Source organism: Schistocerca serialis, chromosome 3 (genome assembly GCF_023864345.2).
Source record: "Schistocerca serialis cubense isolate TAMUIC-IGC-003099 chromosome 3, iqSchSeri2.2, whole genome shotgun sequence".
Classification (NCBI taxonomy): domain Eukaryota; kingdom Metazoa; phylum Arthropoda; class Insecta; order Orthoptera; family Acrididae; genus Schistocerca; species Schistocerca serialis.
The window spans coordinates 910,371,443-910,393,424 of NC_064640.1; the positions used below are offsets into that span (position 1 = coordinate 910,371,443).

At 44.8% G+C, this 21,982-nt stretch overlaps 1 protein-coding gene across 1 annotated transcript in view; it reads right to left on the reverse strand.

Annotated features, from left to right (window-relative positions):
• LOC126471316 (dystrophin-like) overlaps positions 1-21,982 on the reverse strand; it is a 293,208-nt gene that overhangs the window by 77,079 nt on the left and 194,147 nt on the right. Inside the window, exon 6 of the mRNA XM_050099438.1 lies at positions 615-781. Coding sequence (XP_049955395.1) covers positions 615-781 — 167 coding nt within the window. The remainder of the gene's footprint in view (positions 1-614; positions 782-21,982) is intronic.

Sequence of the window (21,982 nt, forward strand, 5' to 3'; positions counted from 1 at the left end):
TGAATTTACAGCCTTTACATTTGTGTGATTTATCGTGAAACCGAAATTTAGCTGATTTTGGTACTCGTGTGGATAACTGCACACTTTTCGTTGTTTAGAATCAATTGCTATTGCAAGAACAAAGAGCCTATACTGGTCGAGGCGCAATAGACGGACTGGAAACGCCATACTGCGTGTGGAGTGGCTCTGTAGGACGATTTCACTCTACTATGCCACTGCGGCTCTCGTGTGAGGAAGGAAGCAGCAGCGACAATTTAAAATACGCGCCTGGCGGCTCTGCCAATCTCGCGAAGTGGCCAGCATCGAATGCGAGAAGCGGAGAGTATTGGTGCCTCGGTCCAGCTAGCGTCGGTGCCAGCACAATACACGAAGAAACTTCTCTACGCCTGATCGCGTTCCGGAAAGGGGCGCAATTGGCACGCGGAGCGGACCACTTCGCCGGAAGTGTCGGCCGGGACAGGCGTCGCCATCTCTTCCGACAGTCTTCGCAGATGACGGCAGTGCTACCAGCACAGAGTGGTACGGGCTCTAGGTCAACGAGTAATGCGGGAGACATTGGCATATCGACAGGATGGCAGGAGAGTGTTGGCAGGGAACGGGGCAGGGGCACTCACCGCCAGGCTGTCGTCGAGCTTCCGCTGCCACTGGTCCGAGCGGTCGATGAGCGCGTTCCACTTGTCGGACAGCTTGTTCACCTCCCTGCGGATGCTGCGAGTCAGCTCGCGCGCCTGCTCCTCCGCGCTGCGATAGCCGCGGGAGTCGCCGTCCAGCTCGCGGCCCGCTGCAACACACCCAAAACCTAAAAATGCTGCTTCACATGTCTGCATTTTCATTTATGTCATTTAGTCAAAATAGCTAGTTATAAACGTCTCGTTTAAAAAGCATGTCGCCGACTTCTACTTAATGCAATGGTTGTGTTATGTTGTTTCTTTCTCGAGCCTTTTATCTGCTTAAGGGAAGGGTGTGCCTGGTAGTGAGGGCAGGATCTAGGCTGTTTAATCGTCGGTTTTACGTGCCTTCGCAGGGGACGATTACGAATTCGTAAGGATCAAAGGCAACTCGAGAACACCGAAGATAATGATGAGAGAGGTGATTTTACGATTTTGGAATCCACAGCCTATATAGAAATATTTTTTAAAAATACAGAAAGCTATCAGAAACTTCTAAAAAGTTTTGGTAGCTGCATTAGCTGTTAGTAGTACCTTTATTACAGGATCGTACACAACCGGTTTCGCGACAGTTTAATCGCATCCTACGGTGTATACATAAAGCTAATTTAACATTGGTTCGTTAAAAATACACTGTCTCTCAGAGTCCTGGTGGCTTTCGTATTGCCAGAACCGCCTGAATTGTATGAATACAAGACGTAATATCAAAAATTCTGCCGGCCGAAGTAGCCGAGCGGTTCTAGGCGCTCCAGTCTGGAACTGCGCGACCGCTACAGTTGCAGGTTCGAATCCTGCCTCGGGCATGGATGTGTGTGATGTCCTTAGGTTAGTTAGGTTTAAGGAGTTCTAAGTTCTAGGGGACTGATGACCTCAGAAGTTAAGTCCCATGGTGCTCAGAGCCATTTGAACCATCAAAAATTCCAAACCGAGGGAGGTGGCGCAGTGGATAGCAAACTGGACTCGCATTCTGGAGGGCAACGGTTCAAATCTGCGTCGGACCATCCAGATTTAGATTTTCCGTGATTTAGCCAAATCTCTACAGGCAATGCCGGGATGGTTGCGTTGAAAGGGTACGGCCGATTCCCTTCCCCTTCCTTGACACAATCCGAGCTTGTGCTCTGTCTCTAATGACCTCGATGTTGAAGGCACGTTAAACCCAATCTTTCTTCCTTCCAAAAATTCCAATAGTTATCAGGCGCAGGCAGTGTACACGAACAATGCGAGCCGTGGGTATGGAGCGGTGATGAAAAATCGACAAAAAAAAAAAAAAAAATGGAGCGAATGGCTCTGAGCACTATGGGATTTAACATCTGAGGTCATTAGTCCCCTAGAACTTAGAACTACTTAAACCTAACTAACCTAAGGACATCACACACATCCATCCCGAGGCAGGATTCGAACCTGCGACCGTAGCGCAGGATTAGAACCTGCGACCGTAGCGGGCCTGCGGTTCCAGACTGAACCGCCTAGAACCACTCGGCCACACCGTCCGGCAAAAATCTACAAATGCCCACGAAAGCCCCATGGTGGAGACGTGACTATCTGTGAAGTAGGAAGGGCAGGCCTCCAAACAGCACAGTTGAAAGCGTCACTGAAACCGCCGGCGCGCAGCGCGCCCGAGAGAAGCGGCCAACAAGAAGTACTACTGGCTCATACCAACACCGACTCAAAGGAAGGCCTCGGCGCTTGTTGGTGACGTCATGTCAGCTAGGCACGGCGAAAGCCAGGTCTGTTGCAGGCAGAAACGCCTAGGCGTGCTTATCACTATAAATCTCTTATTTTTGGACAAAATGTTTGGTATTGTTTTGGATTCTGCAGTTTTATTTAGATGAAAGATTTTCTTACTATCGTAAAGCTACAAATGAAGATCATAGTTCTGTATTACTGAATCCTGTCGAAACAAACGTAGATCAATATGAGAAGATACTTTGCCCCATTGCAAGCTTCGGAAATTTTACATTCAAGTAACTATATTTACTTGATCCATTTTGTTATCGAAACTTACCCCGACCCCCTTACAATGAACTCGTTTCTTTTATTTATTTATTTATTTTCGTTTGACATCGTCACTGGAAATGTGAACTAATTTACATGTGCAAATGTCCAACTGTTGCCAGTCATTAGATTACAGTCGTTTTCAGCGAAAGGAATTCTAAACAGGAAACAAAATAGCTTCATACGTCGAAAGTAATACTGAGCTTAAACTTTTTTAAACATGCACATTAGAAAAGATAAATATTCCCCTCTTTCAACTGAAAGGAGAAACTTTATAAGATAAAAAAAAATTATTTTATAGAACAAGTATCTCTCTTTTGCGTCTTCTTCTGTCCCCCACCCCCTCCCCCAACGTGTACAATCGCAAGATATTTTATTAACATTCAGTGCTCCTCACCCCATAGTCCACCAAGATACCTAAAGAAGAGCACCAATATGTCTACAGTTTCTTGTAAAAGCAACCCAGTACAAACGTAACTTCCTCAGATGTACAAATAACGTAAATAAGCACGATTTCTGTTGCTGCTGGACCATGAAGTTGTTTTAGTATGTCAATCCTTAAAACAGGTGGAAATTTAAGTTCAGGAGTACACTATTTGTTAAGAAGTGTAATAAATTGCACAATTAATTGATTGCAGAAATCTCTCAGAGCAATGTGTGTTGGTCAACTACCGCCAATAGTTTCACATTTTCCTGTGTCAGAGAGGGAGACACCAGCATTATGAGTATGCCTGCAACAGACCTGGCGTTGGCCGTGCCTAGCTGACGTGACGTCACGAACAAGCGCCGAGGCCTTCCTTTGAGTCGGTGTTGCTCACACCCGCGGCTCGCAGTGCTCGTGTGCACTTGCCGCCCCTGCTAACCACTGGAATTTTTGGCGCGTTATCTTGTAACCGTCCAATTTAGGCGGTTCTGGCAATTCGAACGCCTCCGAACGTTGGAAGACCGTGTATTTTTAACGAATCAATGATAAATCAGTTATTTGTATAAACATGAGGATACCATTAAATCATCGTGAAACTGGTTGTGTATGATCCTGTGGTAAAGGAACTACTAGAACGAATGCGGGCACCAGAAGATTTTTAGAATATTTTAATAGTTAAAAAATTTTTTTTTTTGGTGTTTGTGTAATGAAGAAATAATTCTATAAATAAATCTTAAAGAGCAAAGACATCTTGAGAACATGGAAGGTAACGAAAAAAATAGCTCCACATATATTTTTTTAAAGTACTAGCGGAGTGTATATACTGATGGAATGAAACTGTGTGCCAGGCTGGGATTCGACCGCGGACTCCTACAGTAGAGTTGTGATTAGCCGTCTGAGCATATCCACTCCTCGCGGACCAACTCGGAGCTTCTACATGTTGCCGGCTGCTCTCCTTCCCGCAGGGTGGGAGCATGCATCCGGGAACGAATCCAGGCGCCGCACACAGTTTTAGCATCTAATAGAGATTCATTAAATTACTTATCGATATTTCTTTAAATGACACATACAAAAATACTGAAAGAATTTGTTTCATGTGGAAGAAATAAAAACAGGCAATCAGTTGCAAAATGGACCGTTTATTCAAACCCCTTGACCATGTTTTCGATGTTTATAAAAAACGTCTTCGTCAGAAGAACACCCCGGTTTGAGGATTTTCAATGATGATGATGTTTGGTTTGAGGGGCGCTCAACTGCGCTGTCATCAGCGCCCGTAAAAAGTCCCAATTTTTACACAATCCAATTTCTTTCATACACCAATCTAGCCACTGACACGAATGATGATGATTAAATGATGAGGACAACACAAACACCAAGAATATGTGAGATGCTCTTGTTTTCCGCCAAAAGAAACTCAGTGACAGCTCTCTGCTTGAAAGGCATCTTCTCTACGGACGCCAGTTTGAAGGCTTTGTATGGCATCGCCACCAATCGGAACGTCATGAAATTATAGGGCTGAAGCGGGAATATTCCACGATGCCCCACAACAAATTCCACATTTCTTCCCCCACAACAAATTCCACATTTCTTCAACCAGAATTGGTCTAGAAAGAAACTGTGTAGCATTACTTATTGGTCGCCCCTCGTAGTACAGCCACACTAGGTGCAGTGTGTTCCTGGTGCGGCAACGATGCATTTTTTGGACGAGTGCTGCCAGTGTAGTCGATTGCGCGGATCGATTAGAACTACACGACCTACCTGAAGAAGATGTGAGGCAGCAGTTCTGGCATTGTCTTCTTAGTTAGGAGAGACAGTCCGTGGACAAAGTGAATTGCTGTCAGTGGTATTAGATTTGCAACAACGGAAAGACTAATCGCCGTCAAACATTTCTGCACACGATTATAAAATGTGTTGCAGTGACAGAGTGATACGGCAATAGAATCTGCAAGACCGTGTGCAAAGTCTAGTGAGTGACGTCACCTACGAAAATCGTAGAGCAGAATGTCAATGAGAATTTGAGTCACGCTCCTGCTCCAGCGACATTATCACTCCGCAGCTTTGCTCGACAGTATCGAAATACTCATTGCCATACAAATTTTTATCATGTAACGCATGGTTCAATATCGATCGGTGATTGTTAAAACGAAAATAAAAATAGCAGCTTCAGCGTGATTTATCGGCCGGATACGTCTAGAGTTCTACACTACTATTTCTACTACAAGTGGTGAATATTTTTAAACGTATTATATTACCCACATATATGAAACAAGTGAGCCAAAAGCAAGAAAGTGAAGCTTCTTCGTTTCTCTCTCTATTCCTGGTTCTGCACCTCTACACAGACATCGAGCGTCGCGGAGCAGTGATTCAGCGAATGGACTCGCTTTCGTGAGGAGCGGAGTTCGGGGATCTGTCCCATCCGACCATACATTTAGGTTTCTTACAAGTTAAAGAAGTCGCTTCAGACAAAATGTTGGGATGGTTCTGTTGAAAAGGTCACCATAGATTTCCTATCCGACTTCTGCATAGCGTTAATGTATGACTGTTGTTACTTCTTACACAAAGACAAAAATTTCCTATTTCTAGCTCCAGTAGATGCATCCTAATTCTTCAGCCATATCCAGACTTCAAAACATGTTTGGAACCTCGTAACACACTACAAACAGAGAAAACTTGAAAAGATAAGACACCAACTTTCCCCATTACTTCTGTCTCAAGACTCGCATAAAGGCGAAGGTTGTACCAGAGCTGAAAGTACCCCAGGTTTTTGTACACACATTCACAAACGCACAGCGCAAGTTCTTATAAACAGCTCGAACTTAAGGAATACATAGTCCTTTAAAATAAACACTCAAATATAGAGCCTCTGACAACTATTTTAAGAGGAACTACGACGAAATATCTCTTGGCTCAAATGGCTCTGAGCACTATGGGACTTAACTTCTAAGCTCATCAGTCCCCTAGAACTTAGAACTACTTAAACCTAACTAACCTAAGGACATCACACACATCCATGCCCGAGGCAGGATTCGAACCTGCGACCGCAGCGGTCGCGCGGTTCCAGACTGTAGCGCCTAGAACCGCTCGGCCACCGTGACCGGCGAAATATCTCTCTCGGTCTATATGCTGTGCCACAATGCCCGTTTATGAATAATTTCAGCTTTAGCGTGCAGTGACGAAAGTGAAGTTGAAGTGCAAGGCAGGAGTCTCGGCTGCTTGCAAACGAGGATTTGGAGTAAGACACACCGTATGACGGAGTCGACGAAACATTATCCAAGCGCCGTTTATTGACACAAGTCGGAATTAGCGACGAATAAACTCTGGCCGTATTTCTGTCACGCGTGAGCATCCCGTTAGCATCGCTGTGTATCAACGTTACGTTAGTCTTGTGGGAGTAGCTCAATTAGCCCTTGCCAACTACTGAAAGACGACATCTCAGAATACAGTTGCAGTAAGATACCAACTTTTTCTTTCTTGCACTAAAAGACAACATGTCAACATTCTCTGAAGTCGATGAAGGTCATACAGTGGGAGTATTTTTTTCCATTAATGTTAGGGTTTCTACATTCTCAAATACGTGTTAATGATTGCTCTTAGTGACTTCTAAAACCAGCATTATCTGGCGTTAGTTTATGATGTGAAAGCTACGTTTACTAACACCGTCATTCTGAGTTGTCTTCATACCATACAAGTAATTACAGCACAGCCAGAAACGAACTGATCAAGAAAGACAAACACAAATTCGTCCTTCGAAAGTTAGTCAGATTTTAGTGAAACGGCACTTCTACGAGTTCACCTCTTATATTTTCGATGGATGAAAATGTAAATATGATGCAAAACTAAATCTAAGCGATCGGTATAGGGCAGTAAAATGTAGTGTCTAAAACATATTTACTGCGCACGAAGTGCGTAACAAATCACAGTATTCTGACAATCACTTGTAGCTAACTCAGTTTTCTTTCAACGTTCTCTAAAGCCTTACTCTTTCACCCGAAACTGTTAAATCTTAGGTAGCATTTGAAATAGTGATAAATAGTCTGTTCCACAGCCGTTATATTTTCTTTATATCGCATCGGAACTTACTTTTCAGTTGACTATCGCACGAAGCTGTTGCTGCTCACAGCATACAGTGTCCAGCGACAAAGCAAACTATGTTGCTGCATGGTTAATACATCTAGCTGATTGATCTGCGGAGATACTAAAGCGAGTTCAAGCGGTGGTCATGTAGTTTTAATTATCATCTCGACAAAATATATTTGTGTAATTAATTTTTTGTTTAAAAAAATGGTTCAAATGGCTCTGAGCACTATGGGACTCAACTGCTGTGGTCATAAGTCCCCTAGAACTTAGAACTACTTAAACCTAACTAACCTAAGGACAGCACACAACACCCAGCCATCACGAGGCAGAGAAAATCCCTGACCCCGCCGGGAATCGAACCCGGGAACCCGGGCGTGGGAAGCGAGAACGCTACCGCACGACCACGAGATGCGGGCAATTTTTTTTTTTTTTTTTTTTTTTTGTTTATTTTCAGGTACAGGCAGTGAACGAAAATATGGAAACACCAAAAACACAACACATTAGCATGCCTAATACGTTGTAGGAAAACTGTTGGCATTCAAAACAGCCTCCAGTCGATTCGGAATAGAAAAATATAGGCCATGTACGTTTTTCAAAGGAACCTTACACCACTCTTCCTATAAAATAGTGGCGAGTTCAGGTAACGTTGATGAGGTGGGCAGCGATTACCCACCCCTCTCTCCGAAGTAGACCTCAAGGGCTCAACGATACTGAGATCTGGTCATTGTGGTGTCCAGGAGACATGTGAATAATAAATTTCCTTGAGACAGAAAAGCTTCTGTCCATAAATCGTGCGAAACTCAGCTTTTTCTTTTCTCACATGATATCCTACAAACTATAGATGGAAGGCAACAGGCAGATTCCATACTCCTAGATTTCTGGAAAACGTTTGACAAGGTGCCCCAGTGCAGTCTGTTGAAGGTCCGAGCATGCGGTTTAGGTTGCCAGATATATGAGTGGCTCGAAGATGTCTGAATTAACAAAACTCAGTCAGTCATCCTCGACGGCGAGTGTTCATCAGGAACAAGGGTAACGGCAGGAGTGTACCATGTAGATGCGATAGGAGCTCTCTTATTCTCTATATACACAAATGATCTGACGGGCAGAGAAAGCTGCAGTTTGGGCTGTTTGCTGGTGACGCTGTGGTGTACGCGAAGGTGTTGTCGTTGAGTAACTGTAGGAGGATACAAGATGAAACAGATAGATGGTGTGATGAGTGGCCTCTTGCTCTCAGTGAAGAAAAATTTAAGTTAATGCGGATGAGTAGGAAAAACAATACTGTTCAAAATGGTTCAAATGGGTCTGAGCACTGTGGGACTTAACATCTGAGGTCATCAGTCCCCTAGAACTACCTGAATCTAACTAACCTAAGGACATCACACACATCAATGCCCGAGGCAGGATTCGAACCTGCGACCGTAGCGGTCGCGCGGTTCCAGAACAATACTGTAACGTTCGAATACAGCATTAGCGAGTTGCCTCTTGACACACTGACATCGATTAAATATCTAGGCGTAACGTTGTAAAGAGATATGAAATGGAATGAACACATCAGGTTCATAGTGGGGAAGGCGAATGCTCGGCTTCGTTTGATTGGGAGAATTTTGAGAAAGTGTAGCTCATCCATGAAGGAGACGGCGCACAGAAACGCTAGTGCGGCCCATTATTGAGCACCGTTTGAGTGCTTGCCCCCCCCCCCTCCCCCCCCCCCCCCCTTCCCTTGGTGTTTGAGGGCGATCACATAGATAAGATGCGAGAAATTATGGCTCGTACAAAGTCTAAAGACAGTCTTTTTTCCTTCGCTCTGTTTGTGAGTGGAACAGGAAAGGAAATTAATTGTAATGGTTCCCTCCGCCATGCACCTTATGGTGGCCTGTCAGATGTGTATGTAGATGTAGACAATTCATCCCCGTGCTTTCAAACCCAGTCCTTCATGACGCGAGCTGTGTGAACATGGGCACAAACAAACAATGTACCATGGGTTGTACCTGATCAGCCAAAATGGTCACCTAATCCTTGGCAGTAATGCTAACTGGCGGAGTACCCATGAGGCACATGGAATACAGCGCCATGGGTGCACAAATCATCACCGAACCCCTACCGTGTTTCACTCCTCGGATGTAAACTCGGGTGGAAGTTGAAAACAGCGTGCAACAACACTCATCCGACTAAATGAATTTCTTCCATTGCTTCGTAGTCTATGTTTTACCGCTTCGGCACCACGTTTTTGGAAATTTGCATCACTGATAAACAGCGTTGGAATTCCAACTCGCCCTGAAATTCCCAACTAACGGAGCTTTCTTCGTGTTGTTTCGGTGCTTACAGGGTAGCAATATTCATTTCTGCAGTGGCTTTTGCAGCCGTCATCCACTTATTTTTCGCCACAGTCCTCTTTAGTGACCGTCTGTCACGATCGGTCAAAACACACTTTCATCCACAGTGTGACTTAGTGGTGACATTTTCCCGCATAGCTGCATGCGGTCTAAATCTTCACTGGTTACAGAAACACTCACCATACGAGCACCAACAATTTGTCCATGCTCTCACAACTACCCAGAGCATTGTTCTGACCACAATTGACACTTGCGACGTATTGAGGACACTGCACAGGTGCTGTTCGTGGTCAAATACAACAGCGCAACCCGCAGAGTTGGCTAGTACCCACTCTCACGTACAAGTTTGCATTTCTCTCCATGTTTCCGTATTCTTGTACGACCCCTGTTAGGGGAGCCAGAACAAAATGGTGGAGCCCGTAGGTAAAGTGTAGTATCGTGGGTTAATTCGTTTCCCGTGTTTGAAAGAGAGCAACGCTGCAACACTGCATGTTGAGCTGGTGAAAGTAAACAGCAACAATGTGCCGTTATATGACACAATGTCAAGTGGCGCAGACGCTTCCAGTGTTGCCAGACAAGGCTGCACCGCGAGGAACGGAATGGTTGAACAAGCTTCTCTCAAGACCCACAGTCGCAAGAAAACTTAAGGCCCAGATGTTCGAAGAGCGTTGTATTACAACCCAGGTGATAAGAGAGAGGGTGAAAAATCAGACATGGATCAATTTTCAACATCGTGCACGACGTTTTGAACATGAAGAAGGTCGCCGGCCGCTAGATTCTGGACTAATCACACCTATTCAAAAAGTCCGCCCAACTGATGGAGCGGCGGAAATAATGCAACTGTGACTTCTTTAGCCTTCCACTCACCATGGACGAGTTTTGGATGTATCGCTATGACTCGGAGGAAAGGGAGTAAAGAAAACATGTGGATTCACCAGCGCCAAAAGGCGAAGACCCAACCATCATCTAGCAAGGTTTTCTAGGAGTCTCTTTTGGAGACTTCCCAGGTGTAGCGCTACTAGATTATGCTTGGAACGGGCAAATCGTCACAGGTGCGTACTACCGAACTCCTGTCGAGGTGGTTTTGTTACTCGACAACGCCGCATCTCATTCTGCACAGGACAGTGACACATGCTACTTATTTAGGCAACCAAATTTTGGCTGGCCTCACGTACTCTCCTGACACGGCACCCAGAGACTTCGTCCTGTTTCCTCGAATAAAGAAACCACTGCGTGGAAGGCATTTGCAGACCGATGAGGAGCTGATTTACGAGGTAAAACTTTTCCTGGACAACCAAAATATAGACTTCTACAACCAAGGTCTCCATCATTGGGAAAAATCTATCGCGTTGAACGGTGAATACGTATACGAAGACTAAGAACATCGCCGAGTTTCGTGGTCACGGCACGAATTTTTCCGAATGATAATTAAAACTTTATGACTACCATCGTATGTTTTTTTTAAGCCATTTCATAACAGGTGGAAAAAGAAGTAAAGTGGTATAGCACTTGCAAGTGAGAGTAGGCCGGCATTACTTAGTTTCACACCTTATTTACTCAAAAATACAGCCCAGCTGGGCTGAGCTGAGCTCAAACTGCACTGTGTTCGTAGGCTTCGGGCTCGCATTTAGCACTGTCACGAAGAGGAAGGAAGATAACCATGTCATTAGAGATGAAGTACAAGCATGGATACGGGAACGAGTGGGAATTAAATCGGCAGTGTCCTTTTCAAAGAAACCGTGAATTAGTGAAACGACGAGAACCGGAACGCCGGATGGGAATTTGCACTGACCACCCAGAACATTATGACCACCTACCTGACAGCCGTTCTGTCCACCTTTGGCACGGATAACAGCGGTGACGCGTCGTGGCATGAAGCAATGAGGCCTTGGTAGGTCACTGGAGAGAGCATCACCACATCCGCACACACAATCACCTAATTCCCGTAAATTCAGGGGAGCGGGGCAAGAGCTCCCGGTGTCACGTTCAGTTACATCCCAGATGTGTTCGATCGGATTCAGATCTGGCGAGTTGGGGGACCAGCACATCGGTTGGAACTCGCCACTGTGTTCCTCGAAGTACTCCATCACACTTCTGGCCTTGTGACATGGCGCTTTATCTTTCTGGAAAATGCCACTGCCATAGGGACACATTATCGTCAGGAAGGGGTGTACGTGGTCTGCAACCAGTGTACGATACTCCTTGGCCGTCATGGTGCATTGCACAAGCTCCACTGCACCCATCGATGCCCACGAGAACGTTCCCCAGAGCATAGTGAAGCCGCCACCAGCTTGACTCCGTCCCGCAGTGCAGGTGTCAAGAAGTTATTTCCCTGGAAGACGACGAAATTGCGGCCTACCATCGGCATGATGAAGAAATGGCTCTGAGCACTATGGGACTTAACTGCTGAGGTCATCAGTCCCCTAGAACTTAGAACTACTTAAACCTAACTAACCTAAGGACATCACACACATCCATGCCCGAGGCAGGATTCGAACCTGCGACCGTAGTGGTCGCGCGGTACTAGACTGTAGCGCCTAGAACCGCTCGACCACTCTGGCTGGCCATGATGAAGAAGGTATCGGGATTGATCAAACCATACAACGCTCTGCCACTGTGCCAACGTCCAATGGTGAAGGTGACATGGCCATTTCAGTCGAAGTTGCCTAAGTCTTGGTTTTAGCATTGGCACATACAGGGTTATTACAAATTATTGAAGCGATTTCACAGTTCTACAATAACTTTATTATTTGAGATATTTTCACAATGCTTTGCACACACATACAAAAACTCAAAAAGTTTTTTTAGGCATCCACAAATGTTCGATATGTGCCCCTTTAGTGATTCGGCAGACATCAAGCCGATAATCAAGTTCCTCCCACATTCGGCGCAGCATGTCCCCATCAATGAGTTCGAAAGCATCGTTGATGCGAGCTCGCAGTTCTGGCACGTTTCTTGGTAGAGGAGGTTTAAACACTGAATCTTTCACATAACCCCACAGAAAGAAATCGCATGGGGTTAAGTCGGGAGAGCGTGGAGGCCATGACATGAATTGCTGATCATGATCTCCACCACGACCGATCCATCGGTTTTCCAATCTCCTGTTTAAGAAATGCCGAACATCATGATGGAAGTGCGGTGGAGCACCATCCTGTTGAAAGATGAAGTCGGCGCTGTCGGTCTCCAGTTGTGCCATGAGCCAATTTTCCAGCATGTCCAGATACACGTGTCCTGTAACGTTTTTTTCGCAGAAGAAAAAGTGGCCGTAAACTTTAAACCGTGAGATTGCACAAAACACGTTAACTTTTGGTGAATTGCGAATTTGCTGCACGAATGCGTGAGGATTCTCTACCGCCCAGATTCGCACATTGTGTCTGTTCACTTCACCATTAAGAAAAAATGTTGCTTCATCACTGAAAACAAGTTTCGCACTGAACGCATCCTCTTCCATGAGCTGTTGCAACCGCGCCGAAAATTCAAAGCGTTTGACATTGTCATCGGGTGTCAGGGCTTGTAGCAATTGTAAACGGTAAGGCTTCTGCTTTAGCCTTTTCCGTAAGATTTTCCAAACCGTCGGCTGTGGTACGTTTAGCTCCCTGCTTGCTTTGTTCATCGACTTCCGCGGGCTACGCGTGAAACTTGCCCGCACGCGTTCAACCGTTTCTTCGCTCACTGCAGGCCGACCCGTTGATTTCCCCTTACAGCGGCATCCAGAAGCTTTAAACTGCGCATACCATCGCCGAATGGAGTTAGCAGTTGGTGGATCTTTGTTGAACTTCGTCCTGAAGTGTCGTTGCACTGTTATGACTGACTGATGTGAGTGCATTTCAAGCACGACATACGCTTTCTCGGCTCCTGTCGCCATTTTGTCTCACTGCGCTCTCGAGCGCTCTGGCGGCAGAAACCTGAAGTGCGGCTTCAGCCGAACAAAACTTTATGAGTTTTTCTACGTATCTGTAGTGTGTCGTGACCATATGTCAATGAATGGAGCTACAGTGAATTTATGAAATCGCTTCAATCACTTGTAATAGCCCAGTACATGGGTCGTCGGCTGCGGAGGCCCATCGTTAGGAGTTATCGGTGCACTGTGTGTTCGGAAGACACACTTGCACTCTGCCAGGCAATAAGTCTTTCCTGCTTTACCAGTCCGTCCAGCCTACGAGTCCAACATCTGTAATGAGGGGTGGCGAACCAAACCCCGACGTCTGAATGTGGTTTCACCTTGGTTTCGCCACGTGTTGGAGACACTTACGACAGCACTCAACGAACACCCGACAACTCGTGCAGTTTCCGAAATGCTCGTGCCGAGCCTCTTGGCCATCACAATCTGCCCTCGGTCAAACTCTCACAGATAGCGCACCTTCCCCATTCTACACACGGACAGCACGCACACTGATACTACATGCACAGTTCGTGCGTCTGATTACTAATGATTCCTCACCAGGCGACATTACTGTCGCCTGGACAGATTTATATTGATAGTAGGTCGGTAGTCATAATGTTCTGGTTCATCAGTGTAAAGAGAGTTTACGGACTTCCATTTTGAAACATTTTACTTACATTGATTGACATTCGCTATATCTCTGTACTCCTTTTATACATCATTAAATGAAGAAAAACAATACATTGTTCCATTCATAAACCACATCTCTCTCAGCACGCTGGTAGAAAGAACATTATTAATCACGAAGCTGAACAATTGCCCCTTTACATAATACCTCATTCATGTTTGATCATTTAAGAAATATTGTGTGTATTCACGTTACTTAGCAGACATGGTATACGCACAATTTAACGGATAGTGTCATACCGCACATTGAAATGCATTTCGCGTTCTCCACGAGACAGCTGTTTATTTAGATGCAAACTGTTTTCCACAGTTTCTTTAGGAGGAATTTTATAAAGTCTCATTGACCATCATAAAGGATATAATATACTCCGATTACCAGCGGATTTCAGACTGTTCCGTATGCCTAACGTGGTCTTACACTATACTGGACGAATGTACATATTTTTTCCTTAAGTCATTGTAAGAGCGGAAAGTATTCTTTCTCCCCTAGAAAATGTCAGAGGAGAGATAAATCACGCTCCGCCACACATCATACGTTGGATATCGTGGCAACTAGTAAAATCTTTCAAGGCAACACACCGCTGTAGTTGCTACGTTCCTGTTTTCGCTGCTAGGTGGCGGAGGCAACTGGCGCCAATGTGTGCCCGACACGCGAAGCTCAGGATGCCGGCAGAGAGCTTATCTCAGGTGAACGCGTTACAGTACACCCTGACAACCTGCAGCACCCAACCGCCGTCCTTGTAAGTGCCCTCGTCACGCTGCCTGTGGCAAATCTATTCATGTCTGCACAGTTCGAGGCTGCGAAACTGTGCTCCAGGCTGCATCGCACCGTCAACAATTCTTGCACAAAGTTGATGAACAAAAAATGCGTTTATAAGCGTCGGAAAAAAACATACTGTTTGACACCAAATTTAGGAAAAAATATAGAAATTATCCTGTCTGTGGCATTATTGTGTAGTATTCAGTCTAGCGACAGGTCCGTGTCTTCGTACGGAGAATTTGTGTCACCAGTGTTTCTTGTCTTCAGCTTCGTCCTTCAGTCTTCTGTATCTCCTTCTACCTCTCATGTCACCCAAATGTTGCGTTCTTCTTTTTCCTCGTCTTGTTGTTCCTTTGATCTTCCCTTCGATGAAGTCGTGTACGAGCCCTTCGTGTCAAAATATGTGTTCGATCCAGTTGGCCTTTCTCTGGAGAACTGTATTCAGAATAATTTTCTTCTCTCCTATTCTTCTCAATACATCGTCGTTTGTCACCCGATCTGTCCACTTGATCTTCTCTATTCTTCTCTGGCATTTGTTCTCCTTTTTCCTCATGGTCCAAGTCTCTGCTCCGTACAGTGCAATCAGTGCTCCAGGTGCAGCACTTCACTCGTTTCTTCTTCAATTCCAAGCTCAACTTCCGGTCAGCACAGTCCTCTTTTCGTTGAATGCTGTTTTAGCCAAGGCGATTCTTGCTTGAATTTCATTTCTGCAGTGAGCATTCTTTGCTGTAGGATCCGAGGCATCAATCACGCTTCCCAGGTACTTGAAGTTCTCTACCACTTGTAGTTTTTCCCCTCCACAAGTTATATCCACATTTGGCCTATTCTTCTTCCTTGTTGTGACGATTATTTCACTTTTCTTTGCAGAGAAATGCATTCCATATTGTGCTGCCGTTGCCTCCCATGCATCTAACTGCTCTTGCACCTCCTTCACGCAATTTCCCCATAACATCAGGTCATCGGCAAAAAGCACTGATTTCATTTTATGATCTCCAATTGCATCATCAGATGCAATTGGAGATCATAAAATGAAATCAGTGCTTTTTGCCGATGACCTGATGTTATGGGGAAATTGCGTGAAGGAGGTGCAAGAGCAGTTAGATGCATGGGAGGCAACGGCAGCACAATATGGAATGCATTTCTCTGCAAAGAAAAGTGAAATAATCGTCACAACAAGGAAGAAGAATAGGCCAAATGTGGATATAACTTGTGGAGGGGAAAAACTACAAGTGGTAGAGAACTTCAAGTACCTGGGAAGCGTGATTGAAAGTAAGGGGGGAAACGCAATGGAAATAAATGAAAGGTGCAGAAAAGCAGGGCAGTTCTTCAAATGCATTAGGGGGCTTATTTGGAGCAAGGAGGTGCCACAGAAATCCAAGGGAATTATATACCGAACCTACTTTGTCCCCATATTGACATACGGAAGTGAGACATGGGTAATGCACAAAAGCGACAAAAGTAGAATACAGGCTAGTGAAATGAAGTTCCAGAGGAGCAGGTTGGGTGTAACAAGACGAGACAGATTGCGAAATTTGTATGTGAGGGAAAGACTAAAGGAGGAACCAGTACAGGACAGGATAGAAAAATCAAGACTGCAGTGGTATGGACACATGAAGAGAATGGATGAGGGAAGAATTCCAAAGAGGATATTTGATCTGCAACTGGAGGGGAAGAGGCCCAGAGGAAGACCAAGAGATAGATGGGTGAAGGGAGTGAAGGAATGTGTGATGAGAAGAGGAGATAACTGGACGAAGGTGGAAGAGGGGGAATGGTGGAAAGACAGAACACGATGGAGAGGCTTGTGTTCCCGACAGACCCAGCCAGTGGCTGGAAACTGTCCAAGATGAAGAAGAAGAAGTGAGCATTCTTTGTCAGCAAGCTTCAAAATGGTTCAAATGGCTCTAAGCACTATGGGACTTAACATCTGAGGTCATCAGTCCCCTAGACTTAGAACTAATTAAACCTAACTAACCTACGGACATCACACACATCCATGCCCGAGGCAGGATTCGAACCTGCGACCGTAGTGGTCACGCGGTTCCATAATGTAGCGCCTAGAACCGCTCGGCCATATTGGCCGGCGTCAGCAAGCTTCCCAAGTACTTGAACCGCATAACATTCTCCAGTTTTCGATTGTCAACAGTTGTCCTCAATGGTTTCTCCCGTTTTGATATCCGCATCACTTTTGACTCATCGATGTTGATACCCGTGACATATTTTCTTCCAGTTTCCACCAACTAGTTCATCACGAGTTGCAGTTGTCTTTGAGTTTTGGTGAGCACTACCAGGCCATCTAAAACACTTGATTGTTCAAAATTGTTAAGGCTTTCGTGGCCAATCGTTGACAAACCGCCTATTGGCTTTTGTCTCGGGTTGTTCGGCCGAAGTTCGTCTGATGATTTTTCTGAAGTTTCGCCAGCACGAGTGGCTGGCGTTGTCAAAGCTTCACCCTCCGTTGCTGGTGATGAACTGGTTCGTCACCAGCTATGGAGGGTGAAGCTTTGACAGTGCCAGCTACTCGTGCTGGCGAAAAATCAGAAAAATCATCAGACGAACGTCGGCCGAAGAACCCGAGACAGAAGCCATTAATAGCAAAAACTCTCTCCGACAGAATCCTAACCATGCCGATGGCGTCTCTGGATCGTTTTCCTATCCTAAATCCAAACTGATCCTCTCTTCATTTCGGTGTCCAGCTGTCTATTCAATATTCTTGCAGTGATCTTCACCACGAGTGAAATCAGACTAATTGTTTTGTAATCACTACATTTCTCGGCTTGCTGTTTCTTCTCAAGAGCAACCATACAAAAAGCCCTAAGGCCATTCTCCGGTTTCATAGCTTTTGTTAATGAGTTGCGTCAGCGCTTTGTGATTCCTTTCAGCAAATCCACCACTATGTCGTCATCTCCCGTAGCTTTCCTCAACTTCATGTCCTTAATCGACTTTTCTGCTTCCGTTTCCATATGCTGGGCCCTTTTTCGTCTTCGTGAATCGCCTCCTCTGTATATATTTCAATGTCTTGCGGACGATGTTACTTAGCGTAGAGTTCTTTTACGTACTATTTCCATATTTTTTGCACCTCCAATTGTTCAGTAACCATTTGACCTCTGCAGTCTTTTATTCTGAAGATCCTTACTCCTTTGTCCTCTCTGCCTCCCAGTTCCCACAACATATCCGGATGAGCAAAAGAATGAAAATATTATGATTGTGCTCTAATGGTTCAAATGGCTCTGAGCACTATGGAACTTAACATCAATGGTCATCAGTCCCCTAGAACTTAGAACTACTTAAACCTAACTAACCTAAGGACATCACACAACACCCAGTCATCACGAGGCAGAGAAAATCCCTGACCCCGCCGGGAATCGAACCCGGGAACCCGTGCGCGGGAAGATTGCGCTCTCGACTGAGGATTAGATAGCAGTATCACAATACGGTACAAGTCCCACTATTACCCTTAAAAACAAAACAACAGCAAACGATGTAAATATGTAACACAATTAGTTGCCGTGTTTAGCGCAGATGCGCTTTCTTAAAAGAAATTTCTTGTTCAGTTCAACAATATAATGCATTGTGGTCCGCTCCAGTGGTTAGGCTCTGACGCGCAATTAAAGTACCCCGAAATCTGCTGCAACTGAGTAATGCATCGAGGTCAGAGTAATATTAATTACGAGGCACCTTCTTAATGTTCTGCAAAACTACATTTACTTGGTGACGAACCGGCTTTCGGCTTCTCAGGCCACCGTCAGTTGTTACCTAACGATGGTTTGAGACGCGGAAATCCAGCTCGTGACCAAATAAATACAATTTTACATAACACTAGGAAAGTGTGTCCTATTTAATGTTACTGTCATGTCCTGCCAAGCATGGACAGGAAATTCAGTTAATGTTACGTATGAGAATGGTTTGATATTACAAATGACACTTTTCAAAACGTACAGGGCAACAGGCCGACAGGAATATAAGGTCTTTGAAAGATTGTCAATAAAGACCCAAATACGTTCTAATCCACTGTTACGACAATCAAAGCGTGTGGTTGCAAGAAAATCTTCATTTATTCACCATTCCTCAAAACTGATAGAAGAAATTTGTATAAACATCAGTCTGAGATGAAAGATGTTGGACGGAAAAGAAGGATGAAAAAGCAGAATTTCTCTAAAGCCCACGCTTTACCCCTGCGCCAGTCGTCGGAAGGTAATTTATGGCAGTCCTTAATTGCGATTAAACTTGCGACTCACTTTTTTCCTGCTGCTCTGCGAAAGGCCGTAACAGTCCTGCTACACCGATACGTGCACGCTTTAAAAATTGCGTAAATATGTCTGGCGCCAGATGGCAGCTTAGCGATGAATAATACCATTAATTAAGGCATTACCAAAAAGTAAAGCCGCGATTCTACCAGGGTTATTTGCATATTTTGGAGAGACATTTATTACGGGTAACTGGTTTTCAGGAATGAAACGTTCATATCATATAGCTTTAAGGAAGACGTGTGCTTTAAAGGCGGGAAAACATTACAAACAGCAGCTCTATGAATGGCAAAACGCCACTAGGGAAATCATTACGCATAAAAATGCCAGTCAACGAAATCATAAGAGAGCCCACCAATCACTCCAAAAACTTAGGCACAGGCTGTACATTGGAAAAACACATCTGCACTGTACGTTGCAGTCAGTAGGGTGTAAGTCTTTCGTGGAGTCGAAATATCCGACGCAACTACTACACTCAAAGATTGTGTTTGAGGCCGCGGTGATGATAAAATTTACTGCGTTCATCACGGTGAGGATTCTCAAATTGCTTTCTGCTGTCTTCACTATTTCATCGGACTTCTGATTCAGTAGCACGATAAAATAAACTGAGCATTCAGTCTTCTGATGGAGCAGTAAATAAAATAATGATAAACTGCTGCGCTTTTCAAGTACAGATGATCAACATGATTCGCAACTCTTACATAACGAATTAAGTCTTCCAGACGGAGACAAAAAAGAAAAACTGTAGTAGATCGGCTACTCTGAACAAAACGTTACCCTCGGAAACATATCACAACTATTTATTTACAAATAAATTTTTCTTCGAGAATGTTATATAATGTTGAAAGGAAACTGAATGTCGGTATATGTTCAAATGGCTCTGAGCACTATGGGACTTAACTTCTAAGGTCAACAGTCCCCTAGAACTTAGAACTACTGAAACCTAACTAACCTAAGGACATCACACACTTCCATGCCCGAGGCAGGATTCGAACCTGCGACCGTAGCGGTCGCGCGGTTCCAGACTGTAGCGCCTAGAACCACTCAGCCACTACGGCCGGCTTCGTTCTAGTGTGTGTGTGTGTGTGTGTGTGTGTGTGTGTGTGTGTGTGTGTATGTGTGTGTGTGTGTGTGTGCGCGCGTGTGTGTGTGATGTCATAATAGAGTATGTTTTAGAAATGAACATGTTCGTCTATTAGTAGAAGTAACGGCGTCATAGCACATTATACAAAATGGCCGTAAATATTAATGTATTTTATGGTTTATGACACTAACAATACAGTGTGCGGCTAAATTAATGACGTCACTATATATTACGCAAAAATTGCGGAAAAAATTCTTCAGTAAGGTGGAGGAATCAAACATGTTCATTACAAAGTAAGACATTGCTTCTAAATTTGATTTTTGTGCGTTAATAGATATTTCTGCAAAATTTCAGTTTATCCACCAATCTAGGTGAATTGTGTGCGTCCATCACCTCGGTGAGGTTACACTGGTGGCAACACCTAGCAGAAATACCACAGCTTGACGCATAAAAAAAAAAAACTCTTACAAAGTCATCCCTGCAGTGCTTGTGTGTGTTAAAACGGGCTCGTTCCCTATTGATACGCCGGCCGGCGTGGCCGAGCGGTTCTAGGCGCTACAGTCTGGAACCGCGCGACTGATACGGTCGCAGGTTCGAATCCTGCCTCGGGCATGGATGTGTGTGATGTCCTTAGGTTAGTTAGGTTTAAGTAGTTCTAAGTTCTATGGGGACTGATGACCTCAGACGTTAAGTCCCATAGTGCTCAGAGCCATTTCCTATAGGTACAAATAATGAAGTCATCGCATATTCCGGTAAAGATTAACAAAATTTATGATACTGGCAGGGTCTGGCGCTCCTTGAGAGGCCGCGGCCGTCACCGAATCCCCGACACAGCTCCACATCACTGCCCAACACTACGCAAGACCCTCTTCGCAGGAATAGGAGAGAAATATGCATTATTTAAACAATACGTATGTGCAGTCGTCTCTGATAAGACTGACTTGGTGGCTGGCACCAAAGGCACTGCTATGAAATGAGTCATTCAGTGAGGGAACATCCCACCATAACAAACAAGTCGCAATGCACCAATGCCAAAACGTTCACCGTCGCAAATCTGTGGGTGCCTTTGTGGATAAACGTCGCTAACAATTTAAGCGCCAAGCATTCCCTTCTCCTCCCCTCCCCGTTTCTTTCTGGACCAATAATAAAAAACCTCCCCCTCCTCCCACAACCATCCCGTTTTTAGTTCTAGAATGTGTGTGTCGATGATATCTTTCTTGTTCTGTTCACCATAGGGAGCGGATCATTATGACACACCAGCAACAGGAGGGATCAGCCAGAGCTCCTAGGTGGAATGAAGACACGCAACACGATATAAACTATCGCATTATTATTATTATTATTATTATTATTATTATTGCTAGAGAGTGTATAACATTGCTGGAAGACACGTAAAACATGTTAGTAGGAGAGCTACGAATCCTTCTGTGTTCCTCACACTGATAAGGCTAGTCCGGAGTTCCCTTCTAACGTGGGCAGGAGTGGCACAACTCCTAAACCTCCGCCCTCCACGTGGGCCTTACTGGGCGAGATGTGCCTGTGCCCCCAAACAGAATAAAAATACATGTAATTCTCGCAATATTAGTGTGTGAGGAGGAGGGAATTGCTTGCCGCTTATACTATTGGCAACGTTTATCCGCAAAGTTGTCCACAGATTTCCAATGGTGAACGTGAAGGCGTCGGCGAAATACGACCGGACTGCTAGGGTGGGATGCCCCCTCCCTGAATATCTGATTTCATACCAGGGCTTCTTTTTTTTGCCAGCCGCCAGGTCAGTCGCGTTGGAGAAGATTAAACATAAATATTGTTTAAATAACGCCAGTTTCT